General features: G+C 43.0%; 3 protein-coding genes across 5 annotated transcripts in view; 2 read left to right on the top strand and 1 right to left on the bottom strand.

Annotated features, from left to right (window-relative positions):
- The window catches only part of rexo5 (RNA exonuclease 5), a 17,643-nt gene extending 17,575 nt beyond the window's left edge, over nt 1-68 (top strand). For all 3 annotated transcript variants that reach the window (XM_076982948.1, XM_076982946.1, XM_076982947.1), the window contains exon 20: nt 1-68. This exon is cut by the window's left edge and continues 238 nt beyond it. The gene's annotated coding sequence lies outside the window, so the exon portion shown is untranslated.
- A 332-nt stretch (nt 69-400) lies between these two features.
- LOC143484292 (poly(A)-specific ribonuclease PARN-like) lies at nt 401-8,754 on the bottom strand. Its single transcript, XM_076982952.1, has 26 exons — nt 8,671-8,754; nt 8,441-8,518; nt 8,256-8,335; nt 7,230-7,297; nt 7,058-7,139; nt 6,897-6,957; nt 6,404-6,569; nt 5,903-5,965; nt 5,760-5,798; nt 5,605-5,647; nt 5,421-5,501; nt 5,257-5,313; nt 5,070-5,147; nt 4,885-4,928; nt 4,733-4,775; nt 4,541-4,616; nt 4,261-4,371; nt 4,082-4,151; nt 3,798-3,853; nt 3,636-3,722; nt 3,412-3,486; nt 3,163-3,286; nt 2,896-3,020; nt 2,744-2,819; nt 2,546-2,664; nt 401-1,279 (listed from the first exon to the last, which is right to left on the bottom strand). Exons 1-26 carry the CDS (start codon nt 8,687-8,689, stop codon nt 1,230-1,232), a joined length of 1,971 nt encoding a protein of 656 aa, XP_076839067.1. The 5' UTR covers nt 8,690-8,754; the 3' UTR covers nt 401-1,229.
- A 2,957-nt stretch (nt 8,755-11,711) lies between these two features.
- On the top strand, nt 11,712-17,271 carry LOC143484295 (uncharacterized). The gene is made up of 2 exons (XM_076982954.1): nt 11,712-11,857; nt 15,064-17,271. Exon 2 carries the CDS (start codon nt 15,066-15,068, stop codon nt 16,149-16,151), a length of 1,086 nt encoding a protein of 361 aa, XP_076839069.1. The 5' UTR covers nt 11,712-11,857; nt 15,064-15,065; the 3' UTR covers nt 16,152-17,271.

Below are 17,271 nucleotides of genomic sequence, written 5' to 3'. Positions count from 1 at the left end.
TTTTAAAAGATATTGTAATGCGTATGTTGTCTTTTGCTAGTAAAATCTGAAATCAATCACTTCGTTTTGTTTTAACACGGTCTACATCTCTACACTATGACAAGTCATCCTGAAACTCTTTTTAGAGTTTGTGATGGAGGACTTGAAACATTCACACATCTGTTAGAGAAGGTAGTGTGACAAAGAATACTACATGCACTATGTCTGCCTACACACACGGGTTGTGGTTGACCAGAGAGTACAAATCAACTTACAATTCTCCTAGTGTTAAAATATCTGATGAATGCTCTAGATCCAAGTTCTACATCAGTCAACTCATGTCCAAACACTAATTTCATTTTGAAATGAAAGTTTGTCAGAGCAGCCATTCAAGAACAAAATGGAGATGGCAACATTATACTAAGAAACATTCTTTAATCTTTCTCCCTCTGAAAGAGAACATACAAAACAAAAATAAAACAAACAACATGGTCCAGTTTGTGTTCTAATTAACATTATTCCACTATCTGGCAGTTAATCCAGAAGAGGCAAACACATAATTATGACATTTACATACAAAATATTAACAAAAGTTCCTTTGCTTTTCTGACACTGGGAAATAAACAGATGCTCTAAATGCTTTGCTAAAATGGAGCTGGTTAAGCTTGTTGGAGGAAATCTACACATTAAAAATGCAAAAAAAACAAAACAAATACGAAGAAAAAAAAAAAAAAAAAAAAAAAAAAAAAACAGACAAGAACAAGTCCCCCAAATCAAACGCCTAACCAAGTTTAAAATACTGGAGCATCCAGACAGTCTTAATTCATCTACATGCCACTGAGAGGGAGGCAGAGTACACACCGACATCACAAACAAGCGTGCACACACACGTTTCCAATCAACCAATCACGCACGAGAAAACAGCGCGGTAAACCACCTGATCCAAGTGACGGGTTTACCTTAGCACCTGCAGGGGTTAAACGCACCAATAAACTCTACCAGCTCCTTACAAAACCCCCATCACGCAGTCAGGAGTTGTGCAGGTCACACAGGTAGAGGCTGGATATGTTTGTGCGTGCGTGTGCGAGATGTTTGTGCGTGCGTGAAATGCCACAAGGAATTTATGGCTTTGGGTCGTGTGCTGCTGTGCATTCACACTACTGATTGGCTGTAAGACAAGTGCGGTCTCCGTTTCCTTTGATTGGCTGTTGAGTAGCTGCGTACACGAGGAGTTTTCCGATTAGCTAATGCTACCAAACTTGTGGAACATCAAACAGTCCCGTTGGAGTGGCCTGAGCATCTGAGAAAGGGAACACACACACACAATCCTTGGATTATAATCCAGCTATGTGGAACTCGTCAGTAATGTCTGGAGTGGGTGTGGTTTCAGACAGTAGTATACCTTGGTCTAGGGGTGCACGATATAATGATATAAAATCGTGAATGGCGATGACAAGTGGAGAATCGCAGGCGATCTACCAAATTGGAGAAATCGTATAGATCGCCTTTACCAATCAGCGCAATTACTTTTTTAATGCTGGTTCTGGAAGTTGGTAGGACTGATCAATCACAGCGAACTGTGCGTCTTTCACGCCTCCATGTTGTGTTTGTAATAACTAAAAGTGAACAACCAAGGCTGAAAGCCAAACCGAGGAGCTGGTAAAGAAGAGGAAATTTACCTCTGTAATTGGTTCGGATTTTCTTCCACTGACCAAGACCAAATTTCAGCGATATGCAAGGTGTGCAAAGAACACGTGAAAACGTCCGATGCCAGTACAACAAATTTATTCAATCACTCGAGACGTAGGCATCCCAAGGAATATGCCGAAAGTGAAACAATGCGGGCAGCCGCCTCACAAGCTGCAGCCTCAGTGGATTATACTTTCACGAGTGACCATAGCGCGTGACTCCGCACACCTCACGCGAACGGCGGAAGCGTTCATACAGGTACTTAAACTTGCCGCGTCACTCCACATTCTTTGCAGTGTTCTTTGAAATGATACGTGGTAGTATAAAGAAACACCCCTCAAAAACAGGGGAAGGAACATTTATGACGAATTTAATGTTGCTTTGTGTTTCAGGTTTGAAAAGTGCTGGAATTTAGGCTAAAGTACTTGAAAAATGTTTGAAAATCGTAACTACTTCGTTTCACAACAAATAGCTGTCTGACCGAACAGTTCTCTTATATAACATATATAAATACGAGCCTCTTGTAATTCCAGGACGAAACATGAGAGAACGTGAAGACGTTAAGATTGGGTGTTTTGAAAATAAACAACCATTAAATAATGTGATAAAAAGCGAATTATTTCAAATCATTTCGAGTATATGTATAAATATTTAATTTAAGTTTAACGTGCTGGGAATTATTGTATATTTACTGCAATAATGCAATCAGTGTCACGCATTAAAATCTGCTTAGAAAGAAAGCGTTGTAGCCCCCCGATTTTTTTTGGATGGAATATCGTGATTTAAAAAATCGAAATAGTCATTTTATGCAAAAAAATTGTGCTAAAATTTTTCCCCCATATCACCCACCAAGTGTTGACTGTAGCTTCTTGCCTACCTGCATTCTGATTGGCCGAGGGCCCGCCTTCATTCTGATTGGCAGAGGGCCCGGGCCAAGCATCAGCTTCCCCTGACTCTGCGTCTGCTGGGCTGGTAGACGCTGCACTGTCTTCTGGCCTAAATGAACACAACAGCTATATTAAACATGGCTAGAGTCCAAGTGGACCAATGAGGAGACTGAGGGGCTGTGACATACAGAGTCCTAAGCCAATCGTCTGTGGTTCTGGAGACGACATCAGCATACGTCTGGCCACACCCACCACTTGCATTGGCTAAAATGATAAATGTGTCAGTATCGGAACAAAAATTAGTCATTCGATGCAACACCACCAAATATAAAACACTCACCATCCATCTTTATTTTTTTTTTCCCTGGATTGCTGTAGTTGCTCCAGTTGCTCTCGGCAACCCCGCTGAAGTCTGGGTTTGTTTCTTCCTGAGAGGGACTCAAACTCCTCTTCCCCGTCGGTGGCCTACGAACAGACACGAACGAACGAACACAAACACACACAGATCTCATTTCAATATTTTTCTAGATCTCTTTTTCAGGTCTTTTCACTTGCTCACCTATTGTGAGCACAGCTGCAGGTGGAGATGGGCGTCATGGCAACAGACCTGCAGGAAGTGTCCGTCCAGCCGGCCTCACTCCACTTCCTGTTTGTGTTTTTCTGCTTAGCCTGCAAGTACTCCGCATACGTCTGGATCCGATAACTCTCCGCATACCGACTTGTGTTGACAGCTACGAACAGAACCAAAACCAAGCTAACGGTACCCAAAGGGACAATCGAGCAAAAACTGGTTCAGTCTCACACCCAAATACGCAACATGAGGAAAATGCAACGTGATTTAAGGTCTGAATCGTACCGATCTGCACCTGCTCCAGCTGGCTGAGGGACACGAAGGCCGACGTGTCATCAATCCACGACACCTGTATGTTACCTGAACGAGACATGCACAAAAGGTCACCAAACTCCAGGACCACAGGTGGGGTTTGAAACCCAGAACTTTACGTCCGCTGCACTTGGTGTATTCACAAACCGATTCTTTTATGTATTATTTTACAGTGTAGAAATGTGTGGGGGTCTCACCAAAAGCACTGAACAACTGGTACAAGTCGCTGGTCTTCCACTCTTTGGGGAATGTGACGTAGAGAACATGATCTCTCTTGGGCTGCACTAAACAAAACGCGCACATTGAGTGAGAGAAAGTTGACGCAGGAAATGTTTGTACATGTTTGTGTTTTTACTTACAGTCTGGTCCAGTAACGTTCAGGTAAGGAATATCAATGACCCGCATGAGGAACAGTCTGGGAACAGAGCACAGTCATCAAACCTCCAGATATACCCATGCTAAGAAACATTACAGGGTTTTAAGATCATGACCCATTTTTATGATCATAACTCATACTTGGCTGCTATTGGCTAAAGCTCATACACATTAGGGTGCTGCTCTCAAAATCAGATAATCTACACGACTGGATCCAACAGAAACCCAACAGAGAGCTCGATACTGCGTTTCATGTGTGCACACTCACTTGTTATAGAAGGGTTCAATGAGTTTGGAGCGAGAAGAAATATGAGCTCTTGGAGGAGTGAGGAATGAACCTACAGAGAGACACACATTTAGAGAGAGAGCGAGCGCAAGACACACACATTGTGAGCGAGCGAGCGAGCGAGAGAGAGAGAGAGACCTAGGCAGGTGCCCCCCACTCACCCAGGTAGTTGGCCATGGAGATGAAGCAGAGGCCAGTGATGTAGGCATCATAACCCGCCTCATGAAGACGTTCAGCAGCTGTGTCATAACTCTGAAAACCCTCGGAGCATTCTACACACACACACGCACACGCACACGCACACTTTACAACCCAACACATTAGCCCATGTCCCTTTCAAATGAAAAGACACGAACATATTCCTTGAACCCCAACAGCTGTGTACGCTATAGTTGGTCAAAGTGCGTGTGTAATTCTATATTATATTTTAAACATGCTCACCAACTCGAGGTGCTTTAAAAGGCTTATCCTTCAGTTGTTTTTCCAATTCTGCCAGAGATGTGTTGGTAATCAGCTCCTGGACAAACAGAGAAACCACACAATCACATGACACTGGTGGTGCCCACATTTAACCCTTCCAATCCTCTGAGGAGCCATGATCTCCTTCCAGTGGCTTTGACCTGTGAGATTTACCTTGAAAGGCTGAGTGGAGGCCATCAGCTTTGTGTCTAAAAGTCTAAAACCAAAAAGTAAATCAAAGTCAACAAAGTAAACCAGACATATCCAAACTGACACACACAAAAAATATTTAAAAAAAGAGAAATGAGAAACACACATTTACTTACCTGGGAAACACACACATGGTGACTTCTTTGAAATCATCCAATGCCTGAAAGGGTGCATACAAACATTTTTCTAGATCAGATAACTGTCCTACATCAAACAGTCATCTTCTGAGTGCGATTCCCCACAAAATATTAAATGTAAAGCACCAAAACAGTTGTCAGTTTGCCCCTATTGCTATGGCTACCTCTGGCAAAGGGCAGTAGAATTGATGGATAGTGTGCATGACATCCAGGAGCATGTTATGACCAACCACCAGCTTCCCCTGAGACACAGAGAGACAGAGAGGACCTTTTAATGTCATTCAAAATCATAATAACCTACAGCTCAGAAGCTGCTTAATCATCATCATCATGGTAAAAAGTGAAACTCACAGATTTGGAGATGGCATGAATGACTCTTGAAAACCCGACTGCATCATTCATCTCCTCCTGTCACACACACACACACACACACACACACACACACACACACACACATTATGGAGCGCAGGACTCCAGACTCTCCCCAGACTGCACTTGTAGGGGTGAAAGGTCACCTGCTCTCGTTCGTACTTCTGTTGCTCTATCCTTCGCCTCTCGTCTTCGTCCACCTTACTGATCTGAAGAAAACGCTCCTTCTACACACACAAGCACACACACACACTATATTTGTGTGCAGTAATGAATGACAACTTCCTGAACCATGGCTGAGGATTATGGATTGTGATCAGAACACTCTACCTTTTCAGTTTCCACAGTTTCAACATGGAGACCTTTGGGGTACCTACAGGAATCACCACATAAACCAACATCAGCCTCAACCACAGAATACTGGACAATACAGACATGATCTCACACGCTTAACCAACATCTCCCCTAAGCACAGAGCCACTCACTTCCAGTTGAGAGTCTGATAGATGAGCTTCCTCTGAAACCTGCAGGAACAAGGAGGGACAGTGGGTGGTAGTTGGTTGCCATTTTTAGACACATGCAAAGCAAGCATCTCTGCTCAAGAGCAGCAGGGGGCGCTGTAGCTTACCCTGAGCACGGCTCCAGCTCCACAGACTTCTCTGGATTGTTCAGAAGAGTCTCCACCTTCTCACTGGACAACCAAACGCAAAGAATCAATAAGCACACCACCATGAAGATTCAAAGCTCACCAACAACCAGGGTACCTGGCCCTCAAATCCCTTACATCAGGGCTGTCCACATGCGCCATGATGGTCAGATTAGGTCAAACAAAATTGTGGGGGCCAATCACTATATAATTTGTGCAAACTTTTACCAAAGTTATAATAAATACATAAATGGCAAGTGGGGGGAGCTGGTGTAAGTCAGGTCTACTGCCATCTTCTGGTGAAATAAAATAGCTTGTATTTTATAAAATAGTGGGTGTTTGTAGGACATTACTGATTTGAGGACACAGGCTGCGGCCGGTGGGAATTTGAACACGCTGCCCAACACTGAAAGAGGCAAACTGGCCAATGTTCATATCCAGTACAGCTCAAACAAACAAAACCTGTGTGAGAGAAAAACTCACACAACTCTGCTGATGAAGTCTTTGTGTTCATCTGGCACATTCACTGGTCCTTTACAGGAATTGGGAGAGATGTAGGAAGGAGTCCCCGCCCCATTCATCTGGCTCCGCCTCTCCTCATACTGCTCCCTTAGCTGAGACTCCTCCTCCTGGTTCAGATATGGGATCCCTGTGGCGATCACAGGGGGCGTGCCAATCACACAGAGGGTGGGGCCAGTCAGTCTCAATCACCAAGTCTATTTGTTCTAAACTCGGAGCAAAGATCCAATGCAAATCTAAAAACAAACCCACTAGAAAGGATTACAGTCACTGCAGGTGCTCAGCAGCTGAAATGTCATTTGTTGAGTTTACAGAGAGGTGATGTACAGTCCTGCCCCTTGTTACATTGAGCCACCCTCCACTTTGCTGTAGCATAGAGTCCAGAGACCCCCCCCCCCCCCCCCCCTACCAGGCTGCTGTATAATCAATCTCCAGGTATGTCCTGGTGATCACTCACCACTGCGGAACACTTTGTTGAAGTCAAATCCTTGACTGGCCAAGAAGTCGATACTCGAGCTCTGAAACAGGTCATCAAGGAAAAGTCACCAAACATTCAAGCTCAGAAGCGCGCACACACACACACACACACACACACACACACACACACGGCCCACTCACTTGACAGATGAACTTAATGTCCGGAGAGTTCCTGCTGAAAGGCTTTGGGAATATATAAAAGTTAAAAGCTTTCATCAGATACCTGCAGAAGAGAAAAATCACAAGTCATGATCAGTTAAGCACAATGAAAGTGCTGGTGTTGTGCAGGTGAAGGCACGATCGTGTAACTCACCTGCTCTGGGACTGCTCATAGCGGAATGCGCAGAGGCCAAACTGAAAAAGCAGGAAGTCCATGGAGTGCTAGAGGAAACGGAAAACATCATCAGGTGCACCAAGAACGGACGTCACCGTAACGACGACATCAGGTGCACCAAGAACGGACGTCACCGTAACAACGACATCAGGTGCACCAAGAACGGACGTCACCGTAACAACGACATCAGGTGCACCAAGAACGGACGTCACCGTAACGACGACATCAGGTGCACCAAGAACAGACGTCACCATAACGACGACATCAGGTGCACCAAGAACAGACGTCACCATAACGACGACATCAGGTGCACCAAGAACAGACGTCACCATAACGACGACATCAGGTGCACCAAGAACAGACGTCACCATAACGACGACATCAGGTGCACCAAGAACAGACATCACCATAACAACGACATCAGGTGCACCAAGAACAGACGTCATCATGTCTGACCGAAGCAGAAACAGCAAGGACTGAATTTTACACTAGATAGATTTTTATTGATCCCTTTGTTTCCCTCAGGGAAATTAACAACACTAAAACATCAATTAAATATATTCATACATGTTCATCAAGTACATTATGTAAATCAATATTCCAATATGCACCAATTACATTATATAACTAGGGTTGCAGTTTTCATAATGTACCCTTATTCTTAATAATGATATTTAAATTTTGCTATTAGTTTCTCTTACTTCAATTGGTCCTATACCCTGGCCTTGGCGAGTTTTAATATAAATCCACGCAGCACCACTTTACGTCACTCTTATTAATCTTTATTATTCGTGCGACTGTCATCAGTGAGGCTGCTGGTGTGGGTACAGTGAGAAGACTCTGGAGTAACTCCCTGGTTTCCCTCTTGCTTCTCAACGACATTAATCTTAGATCTAGGATCGTGGATCTGCCGGTCCACACGTATTTTGAAGCTCATCCAGGACTGTAAGATGATCTAAACCAGCGTGTGTGTGTGTGTGTGTGAGCAGGGCTGCGAGCCCGTACCTTCCTCAGCTTCACGTATCGCTCCTCCGGCGTGTCCATCCCGTTGGTCAGCGCGCTGACGGACGGCCCGTCGCTTATCCCTGAAACACGCACAAACGCTCCTCAGGGTGTGAGCAGACACCAGGGTCTGAAGGTCCTGCAGCTCTAATGACGGAGAACCAGCACAACACCGGCGAGAACCTCACCTGAGAACTCCCCATCGATGGCCAGGAAGTCCGCGTCCTGGACGGCGCTGTAGATGGTGGGCAGACTGTCCTTAAAATCTGCGGGGAGGAGATCAAACAGGTCAAACCTGCACTAAACACACACGCCAAACCCCCCCAACACAAACACAGAGAAACACAACATGGTGTATATTCATATACACCAGCCTGGTGTCTACAACAGCTGCGCGGCGGCGTTAATTCACTCTTACTTTGTCGTGTTACCTCCATTCCTGCACAATCCCCAACAACTACCAACAGCGCAGGCGCACTGCCCTTTAACCCCTCACCAGGGACACTTCCGGTTAACCTCTCGCCCACCACACTTCCGGTTAACCTCTCGCCCACAACACTTCCGGAAGCTCGCAAAGCGGGGAGACTGCGGCGCTACTGCCACCTGCGGTTGGGAGGATCAGAATCAGAAGGAGCAAAACTTACACGCAGAGTCAAAAGTAAACTACAAAAAGAAAAGAAAATAAACAAAACTGACAGATCTATCTATCTATCTATCTATCTATCTATCTATCTATCTATCTATCTATCTATCTATCTATCTATCTATCTATCTATCTATCTATCACCAACCCGCATTTCATATTTCATAGGTACATAACTAATCTAAGTAGGTATTCTTAAGTTATGCTATTAAGATCTTGGAGTTACCGCCAAATCAGAGAGGCTGCCTCCACCCCAAAAGAGGCGTGGCGTTGTGCAGCGTGACCGAGCGTAGAGATGTATAGTAGCTACACCAGGTACGCCTGCCTGCGTGAGGTACCTGACCAGTGGTGATGGGTAACTGAAGCTTCATGATGCACGACAGCTGTGTTTGAAATAGCCTACTACATACTACATACTACTGGCGTACTGATTGGGTCCCAAATCAATATCCAGTATGCAGCATGTGAATAAAAATAATTTTTCCAGTACGTGAAACATCCCCGGATGACATACTACATCCGCAAAATATTCTAGTACGCGAACAGAGCTATCTTTGTGGTATACGCTACGTTCACATGACCCCGTAGTATGCTTTGCTTTTTCCGCATACTGGAAACTGTACTGCATACTACTACGAGGACCAGTATGCAGTATCCAGCATATACTGAGTGCAGTATGCAGTATCCAGTATGTAGTAGGCTATTTCGAACACAGCCTGAGTCTTTCCTGACAATTGTGCTGAAAAAGATTAGAAGCTTCAAAGGTTCAGTGACGGTGACATCTGGTGGACAACTGAAGCCATAGCAACGTCTGAAGAGCATCACTGAAGTAATGGCACTGTTTCAATCCTGCAATAAAAGTTCAGAAAAGTCTGAGTGGTCATTCAAGTGTTTTGTTCATTTATATCAATCAATCACATTTTATTTATATAGATTTTTACAACGGTTGTTGTCACAAAGCTGCTTTACAAGTCCTAGCCCCCAGTGAGCAAGACAAGGGCGACAGTGGCAAGGAAAAACTCCCTAGTTTTTTGCATGAGGAAGAAACCTTGAGAGGAACCAAGACTCAGGGGGGGAACCCATCCTCCTCTGGATGACACCGGTCACCATAACAACAATTAGAGAGATACATAAACAAAAAAAATTGGGAATGATAAATAATTCTCATCTTTGTGTTTATTTAAATAAATGTGTTCTCTATGTAATTCCTATTCAGTCCTAAACGTCTTGATGGTTGGTAATAGTAGTGCAGGGCAGAGGAGATACAGCTAGGGGAGTATATGCGGGACATTTAGACATTTCTGGAGTGTGACAGCAACTCCGGCATTAAATTATTACAGTCTAGCTGAAAAGGCAGAACCAGAAGGTAACACAGACTTGGGAGCATTCTGAGACATTCTGAGACATTCTGAGACATTCTGAGACTGCTTGAGTGACCACGAGCAGTGACAGGATGACAGCACCAGCACCCCAGTCTACCATAAAACCCTTCGTCTATGAACCCCTGGATCTGTACCTTTATCTAAGGGGGCACATTAATTACCAAACACTAAAGTAAATAAGTGGGTTTTCAACCTAAACTTAAAGATTGAGACTGTGTCAGAGTCCTGGACACATTCTGGAAGGTTATTCCAAAGCTGGGGGGCCTTACCCCCTGCTGTTACCATATTAATTGTTGGAACTAATAAGAGGCCAGCACTGTGTGATTTTAGTGGACGTGGGGGTTCATAATAGGAAATAAGTTCCTGGAGGTAATCAGGAGCAAGCCTGTGCAGTGCTTTATAATCATGTGGTTGAAATTCTGTAACCCTTAAATGGTAAGCACAATAAAAGTCAGAAGCAGTTGGGTAAGATAATAGAGTAAAATAGATTTATTAATCAGGTATGGATATATTAAGCAAGTATGGATTAATTAAGCAAGTATGGATTAGTTCCAGAGACCCCTGTTACAAACGCACAAGGCGTCTGCCACAGAGAGAGCTAATTCCCCTCTCCAAACTCTCATCTTTTATACTTTAATCATAAGCACACACGGTGTCCACGAGGTGAACATGAGGTGATTAACAGAACATGATTGGACAAAACATGACATAATTTACACTGATTTGACAGATGCATATTGGCCCCTCCCCCTGCATGCCCCCTCCATGCTCCACATCCTCATGATGTCATGATGGACTGAGTGTCGCCGTAGTCCCTTCCAAGTGGTGATTAGGCACCTCCAGTGAGGTCAGTTTAGGAACATCAGAGGAACATCAGATTAGGAGTGAGCCGAGGCCGTCCAGAGAGAACGTAAACACATCTGAGGCCTACTGAAGTCACGAGGATGGCTTCAGTGCCATGATTAATGCACATATATGCAAAGAGACCTACACATATAATGTGTTTAATATATACTAAGAAAGCCTGGCAAAAAGGGAAATCATAACATTTTTATCACAGTCAGTAGAAGATTTTTAAAGTCAATACAGAATTTAACGGCGAGCCAATGCAGGGCTGATAGGACTGATCTGATATGATCGAATTTTCTAGTTCTAGTCAGAACTCTGGCTGTGGCATTTTGAACTATTTGAAGTTTATTTAGATTTCTATTTGAGCATTCTGACATTAATGAGTTACAGTAGTCTTATCTGGAGCTAACAAAGGCGTGCACCAATTTTTCTGCATCATGCTGGAATAACACATTTCTTAGCTAGGCAATGTTCCAGAGATGTAGAAAAGCTATCCTAGTAGAATTATCTATGTATTTATCAAATAGGTCAGAGTCGAGTATGACACTGAGGTTTGGCTACGGCGCCAGGTGTAATGGGGTAGTCTGCGAGATTAAGCCCAGAAGGAGAACTTCCGTTTTGTCACCATTGAGGTGGAGGACATCGGTCACGTGACACTGGTGTTCAGAATCACTCCGTCAGGAAGAGTGACGCACGCGCTGAAGCCTCGGCGTCATTTACCTACAGACCAGGTGAGTCGCTCCTCACAACCTGTATAACTAACACCAATTACCAATTATTGATTTATTTAAATATTCGAGATGTGTAGTTATCGTTCTAGATAAAACCCGAAATAAGTTGACCTGAAGCTCTTTATCTAGTGATCTAGGGGCATATAAGGTAGATAAAGTGTCCGGTCTGGGCCAACATGGACCTGCTCACCCCAGGACAATGATGGACGTGCCATCGTTTTATCGTTTGGTTCCGAGTGCTGACGAAATCTTCTCACTTTATTTGCATTGTTTCAAGTTATATATATATATAATGTTTTATCTGTCGAAAGGCCTAAAACAGGCAGACTGAGGAATGAGTTTTCTGCGTGTTTTCAGGCTTGTATCTTGTTTGTTTATTGTTAGTTAACTGTGCCGCATCGTTGATTTCGGAAGCATCAGCGAGATAGGCTACTGAATATATTTCGTTGTTATTAGTTTTATTTTAATTCGCTTGTAGTCTAGAATCGACTGGAAGTTTGTATTCCGTGCAGTTTCATCGTTCCCTAGTCAGCGGGGTTAGTTACTGGCTATTTGCCCATCATGATGGAAAAGTATGTGGCTTGTCCATGTAGCCTGATGGGTGTATGTAAGTGTAGTTTAAACTGGAGTGAAAGAGTTTCGTACTGAGGTCCCACATCAGCTCTCACGTGTGTGGCACAGTCGGATACTGAACTGCCATTGCCTCCTATACTGTACGCCAAAGCAGTATGTGATAAAGGGTAGTGTGCCCAAATACACAGTATGCGTTGGATAGTAATTGAAAAGTGCTCGGATGGCCTACTGAATCAGGAGCCATTTTGAAGTATGTGATTGCAGTAGGCCTACACTGTCCTATCCCATGATTCAACTGGAGCATTTAACTGTGATTGTGGGACATCATAGGTAAAATGGTGGACGTAGTATGTCCGAGGTTGTACTGAAAGAACACACTGTTTTAATGGTTGAGCAAGAACATACTGCATTGAAGTCTAGTGTCTACTGCCTACGGCATTTCAGATTCAGCTGTGATGGCTGTCTCGATTTTGGTTGTTGAGAAAGCAAACATTTTCCTCTCCCTTCCTCTGGGGACCCACAGCTCACAACCACAGGAAAGATTTCCTCAAAGTTTGAGGAACCTTATCTGACCCCCTAGGATCTCACCACCCCCCCCGCCATCACTTTGAAATTCATTGACTGACTTGTATCTAAGGGTTGTATCCAAATTTCAAAGGTTCTGGTATATTTATGTTCCAAGACACTGGATTTTTACCCATTCTAGAGGTTGTTGCTCTGTGAGACAGAAACTGAATGCCTGTCCATGTATTGTGCTATTTTTTATTTTAAACTTCGGTGTTACAGCTCCAGATCTAGAAGAACACGTAATCCAGCTAGCCTAATTCCTGATTAAGCTTTCTGCCTAAAATAACTCTTCTCCTTTATCTGAGCTTCTTTGGAAATGCCGTTATTTCAACACCCCTCTTCCACTAAAACCCTCCTGCAAGACAGAGGTCTTGCATATTAATTAAATTTCAGATCACAAAGAATGGAGACTTTTATGGCATTTTAAACTGACATTTAAATGTATTTTTGTGACATTTTATGGAATCCTAAAGTAAACAGGTGGTTTTTGTGGCGGTAAATCCTAAAAAAATTTCTGCCATTTTACAAATGACAAGTTTAGTTTGAGACTATTGATTGACTATTCAGACTAATCAAATACACCATATTTATCTATATAAACAACATGGCAGATTCACTAAACTATAGCTAGATAATAATTAATTGTAAACATTAATTCGGTGTTACTGCAGTAATATTATTATTGCTTGTTAGGGACAGACTGTGATCCCGAGCTGTGAATAGCCTTTGGCTTCGTCACTAAGGAGACAGAATGCTGCACAAAAGACGTTTGAGTAAATTAACGCAAGTTTTTTCAGAGTTTGAAAGAGTTCAAAGGCTCCATGACAATGTCCCATTGACTCGGAATTTCAATGTTGGACAATAACGAGTTGCAAAATATCACAATGTATTGGATATCGCAATATACTGTAAACAATGTGTAGGCTACTAGTGTTTAGCTATATGAATACTGGTAGTGATACATGTTGGAGGCTATTCTTAGCTGACTAAGCAGGTGTTTAATACTAACATTAAACTCCTGTTGCAAAATGAAAGCTATAGCAATAGCTGTTCTTAAAAGCCTTAAGCATTTCTTCTACGCCTTCTCTCCTCATTTCTTTTCAGAAGAATCTGTGATGTCATAAAATAATTAGGCAGAGCCTTATACGTCTGCTTGAGCCCATAGTATGATTTGCTTTTGTCGAGAACCAATATGCAGTATTCAGTATATACTAAGTGCAGTATACAGTATGTAGTAGGCCACTTCGAACATAGCCTGAATTCCCGTTGTGTGGCCAGCGATGAATTATTCACAACGTGTCAACAAAGGCAGAATGCACTCATAAGACCAGACATTTCCCGTTTCACATTACCAGTTGGTATCAATAGTACAAACTACATTGAAATGACATTGGTTAACTTTTTCCTCTCATACGAGATGTTGCCTGCCCTGATCTGATTGATACTTCTTCCTCATATTTATCAGTACAGGCATTTAAACATGTCATTACTGACACATTGTTGCTGTTGGGTCCCAGAGTAAGGCCCTTAACCCTCAGTTGTTTGAATTGTATTGAGTCATAATTGTCAGTCGCTGGTTCTGATGTGTGGACCAAGCAGAGGTCTGGGTCGAGGCGGTGTTGGGCCTGGGTCATCCTGCTGGTGGTGTATTGAGATTTGAGCTGATTCGTCATCACTGACCTACCTACACACCTGACTGTAGAGGTCCAGTTGGAGCTGACTTTACAACGTTATGTACTGAATAGCATGCAACTGTAAATAAAAATGAAGTCTAACCTCATACAGAAAGTACTAGTGTGTTGCAAGTTCAACACCACTTTTGGTCATTTATTCTTAAAACATGTTAAGGTGCCTTTTAGTGAGTTACTACTGTAACACACCTGATTTAGCTCAGTATTGCACATAATTCAAATAATGCAAGTTTGGTTTGTTTGACCAACATAAGCAGGATTGAAAATCAAATCTAAACCCCTAAACTGTATAAATATTATTTACATGATGTATGGCCCTTCATTGTGTTGGTCACAATTGCATCTCACACTTTTGTAATGTCTTTTTTTCTCCAGAGATGAATGACGTCCATTCGCAGGTCTTCTCCTGCTCCGTGTGTGCCCTTTCCTACACAGCTCAAGTTTACCTTCACAAACACATTAAGAAATGTCACCATGAGGAATTGATCAAGTCAAGAGAAGTTAAATCTAAGAATTTGGCACCCAAAATAAGCTTCAGTACTCCACAAACATCCTCTGATACTCTTCACTCCAACACACCTCACAGACAATCACAGAAAGACACAAGAGAGGAGAGAACTCACCAGTGCTCAGAGTGTGGCAAGAGTTTAACTAGTCAGAGTACTCTCCACCGACACCAGCGCACTCACACAGGAGAGAAGCCGTATCACTGCTCAGAATGCAGGAAGAGTTTTACTGTACAGTGTAATTTCTACAAACACCAGTGCACTCATGCAGGAGAGAAGCCATATCACTGCTCAGAGTGTGGGAAGAGTTTTACTAGACCGAGTCATCTCCACCTACACCAGCGTATTCATACAGGAGAGAAGCCATATCACTGCTCAGAGTGTGAGATGAGTTTCAGTAGACAGTGTCATCTCTCCCAACACCAGCACACTCACACAGGAGAGAAGCCCTATCACTGCTCAGAATGTGGAAAGAATTTTAAAAGACAGAGTAGTCTCCAACAGCACCAGCGCATTCACACAGGAGAGAAGCCGTATCACTGCTTAGAGTGTGGGAAGAGTTTCACTGTAAAGAGTCATTTTCACGAACACCAGCGCACTCACACAGGAGTGAAGCCGTATTACTGCTCAGAGTGTGGGAAGAATTTTATTACACAGAATGATCTTCAAAAACACCAGGTCATTCATACAGGAGAGAAGCCTTATCAGTGCTCAGATTGTGCAAAGAATTTTAATAGACAGAGTAGTCTCAAAAGACACCAGCAAATTCACACAGGAGCAAAGCCATTTTATTGCTCAGAATGTGGGAAGAATTTTAATAGACAGTTTACCCTCCAACAACACCAGCGTATTCACACAGGAGAGAAGCCATATCACTGCTCAGAGTGCGGGAAGAGCTTTACTCAACAGAGTAATTTCCGCCAACATCGGTGCACTCACACAGGAGAAAAGCCGTAACCCTGCTTAGATTGTGGGCGGAGCTTCTGTTTTTTGAGTACCTTTAAGAAACACACATGCACTAAATGTTTGTCTACCTTCTTTGACAAACCGTCTACTGTGGTTGGCCTCTTTTGCTGCCACCTAGAGGATCTGTAGTACATTGCAGTTTACCATTCCTTTTCTGTGGTGCAAAAGCAGAAATTTTACATTATTTTTGTTATATTACCTATTGTCTATTGTTCTTATTACATTTTTCGTTGTGAATACTACAATTAGTCATTTTAGCATTTCTTCTCTGAAATAAATGATTTTTAATTTAAAAACATTGATATGCAAAGTGTGTGATACAAGTCTTCAATTTGACAGAAGTCCGCCAAGTAGGACCTCTAACACACAGTGGAGTATTAACCCTGTTGAGAACCTCTAACACACAGTGCAGTATTAACCTAACCCTGTTGAGAACCTCTAACACACAGTGCAGTATTAACCTAACCCTGGAGAGAACATCTAACACACAGTCGAGTATTAACCTAACCCTGTTGAGAACCTCTAACACACAGTGCAGTATTAACCCTGGAGAGAACCTCTAACACACATTGGAGTATTAACCTAACCCTGGAGAGAACCTCTAACACACAGTGGAGTATTAACCTAATCCTGGAGAGAACCTTGTTATGGTGCCATGCGCTATTTAAAAAATAGTTTTCTACAGGCTGTTCACTATGTGGACCCACAGGGTGCCTACAGTGACCACATGAGGACCGCTGAGCAAAATACCACGTCAGTCATCACGTGGTCACGGCACTGTAGAACCAGTTTGTGCCTGTCATTACCGTTGTTACTGATATGAACATTATTATTGCTTTTCTGTGTTGTGAGGGTGGGTGCCATGTTGTATTTTGTTTTTGTTCCTGTTTAATTGGAAATTGGGTAGACATGTGGATTTGTTTGTCTTTTTTTCTTTCTAGGGAAGTTAGAGGATCTGTGTTTAGTTCGTTTCGTGTTTCGTGTTGGTGTAAATCTTCCCCTGACGTCTTCCTGTTTATCATTTATATTGTGGTTATGGTCTTAAGGAATTATGTTGCAGAGGAGTGAGAATCAAAACTTTGATAAACAAAAGATTGAAATCTGTGGAGTG

The sequence above is a fragment of the Brachyhypopomus gauderio genome, chromosome 20, assembly GCF_052324685.1.
Source record: "Brachyhypopomus gauderio isolate BG-103 chromosome 20, BGAUD_0.2, whole genome shotgun sequence".
In the NCBI taxonomy this organism is placed as follows: Eukaryota; Metazoa; Chordata; class Actinopteri; order Gymnotiformes; family Hypopomidae; genus Brachyhypopomus; species Brachyhypopomus gauderio.
This window is presented reverse-complemented; position numbering and strand designations above follow the sequence as displayed.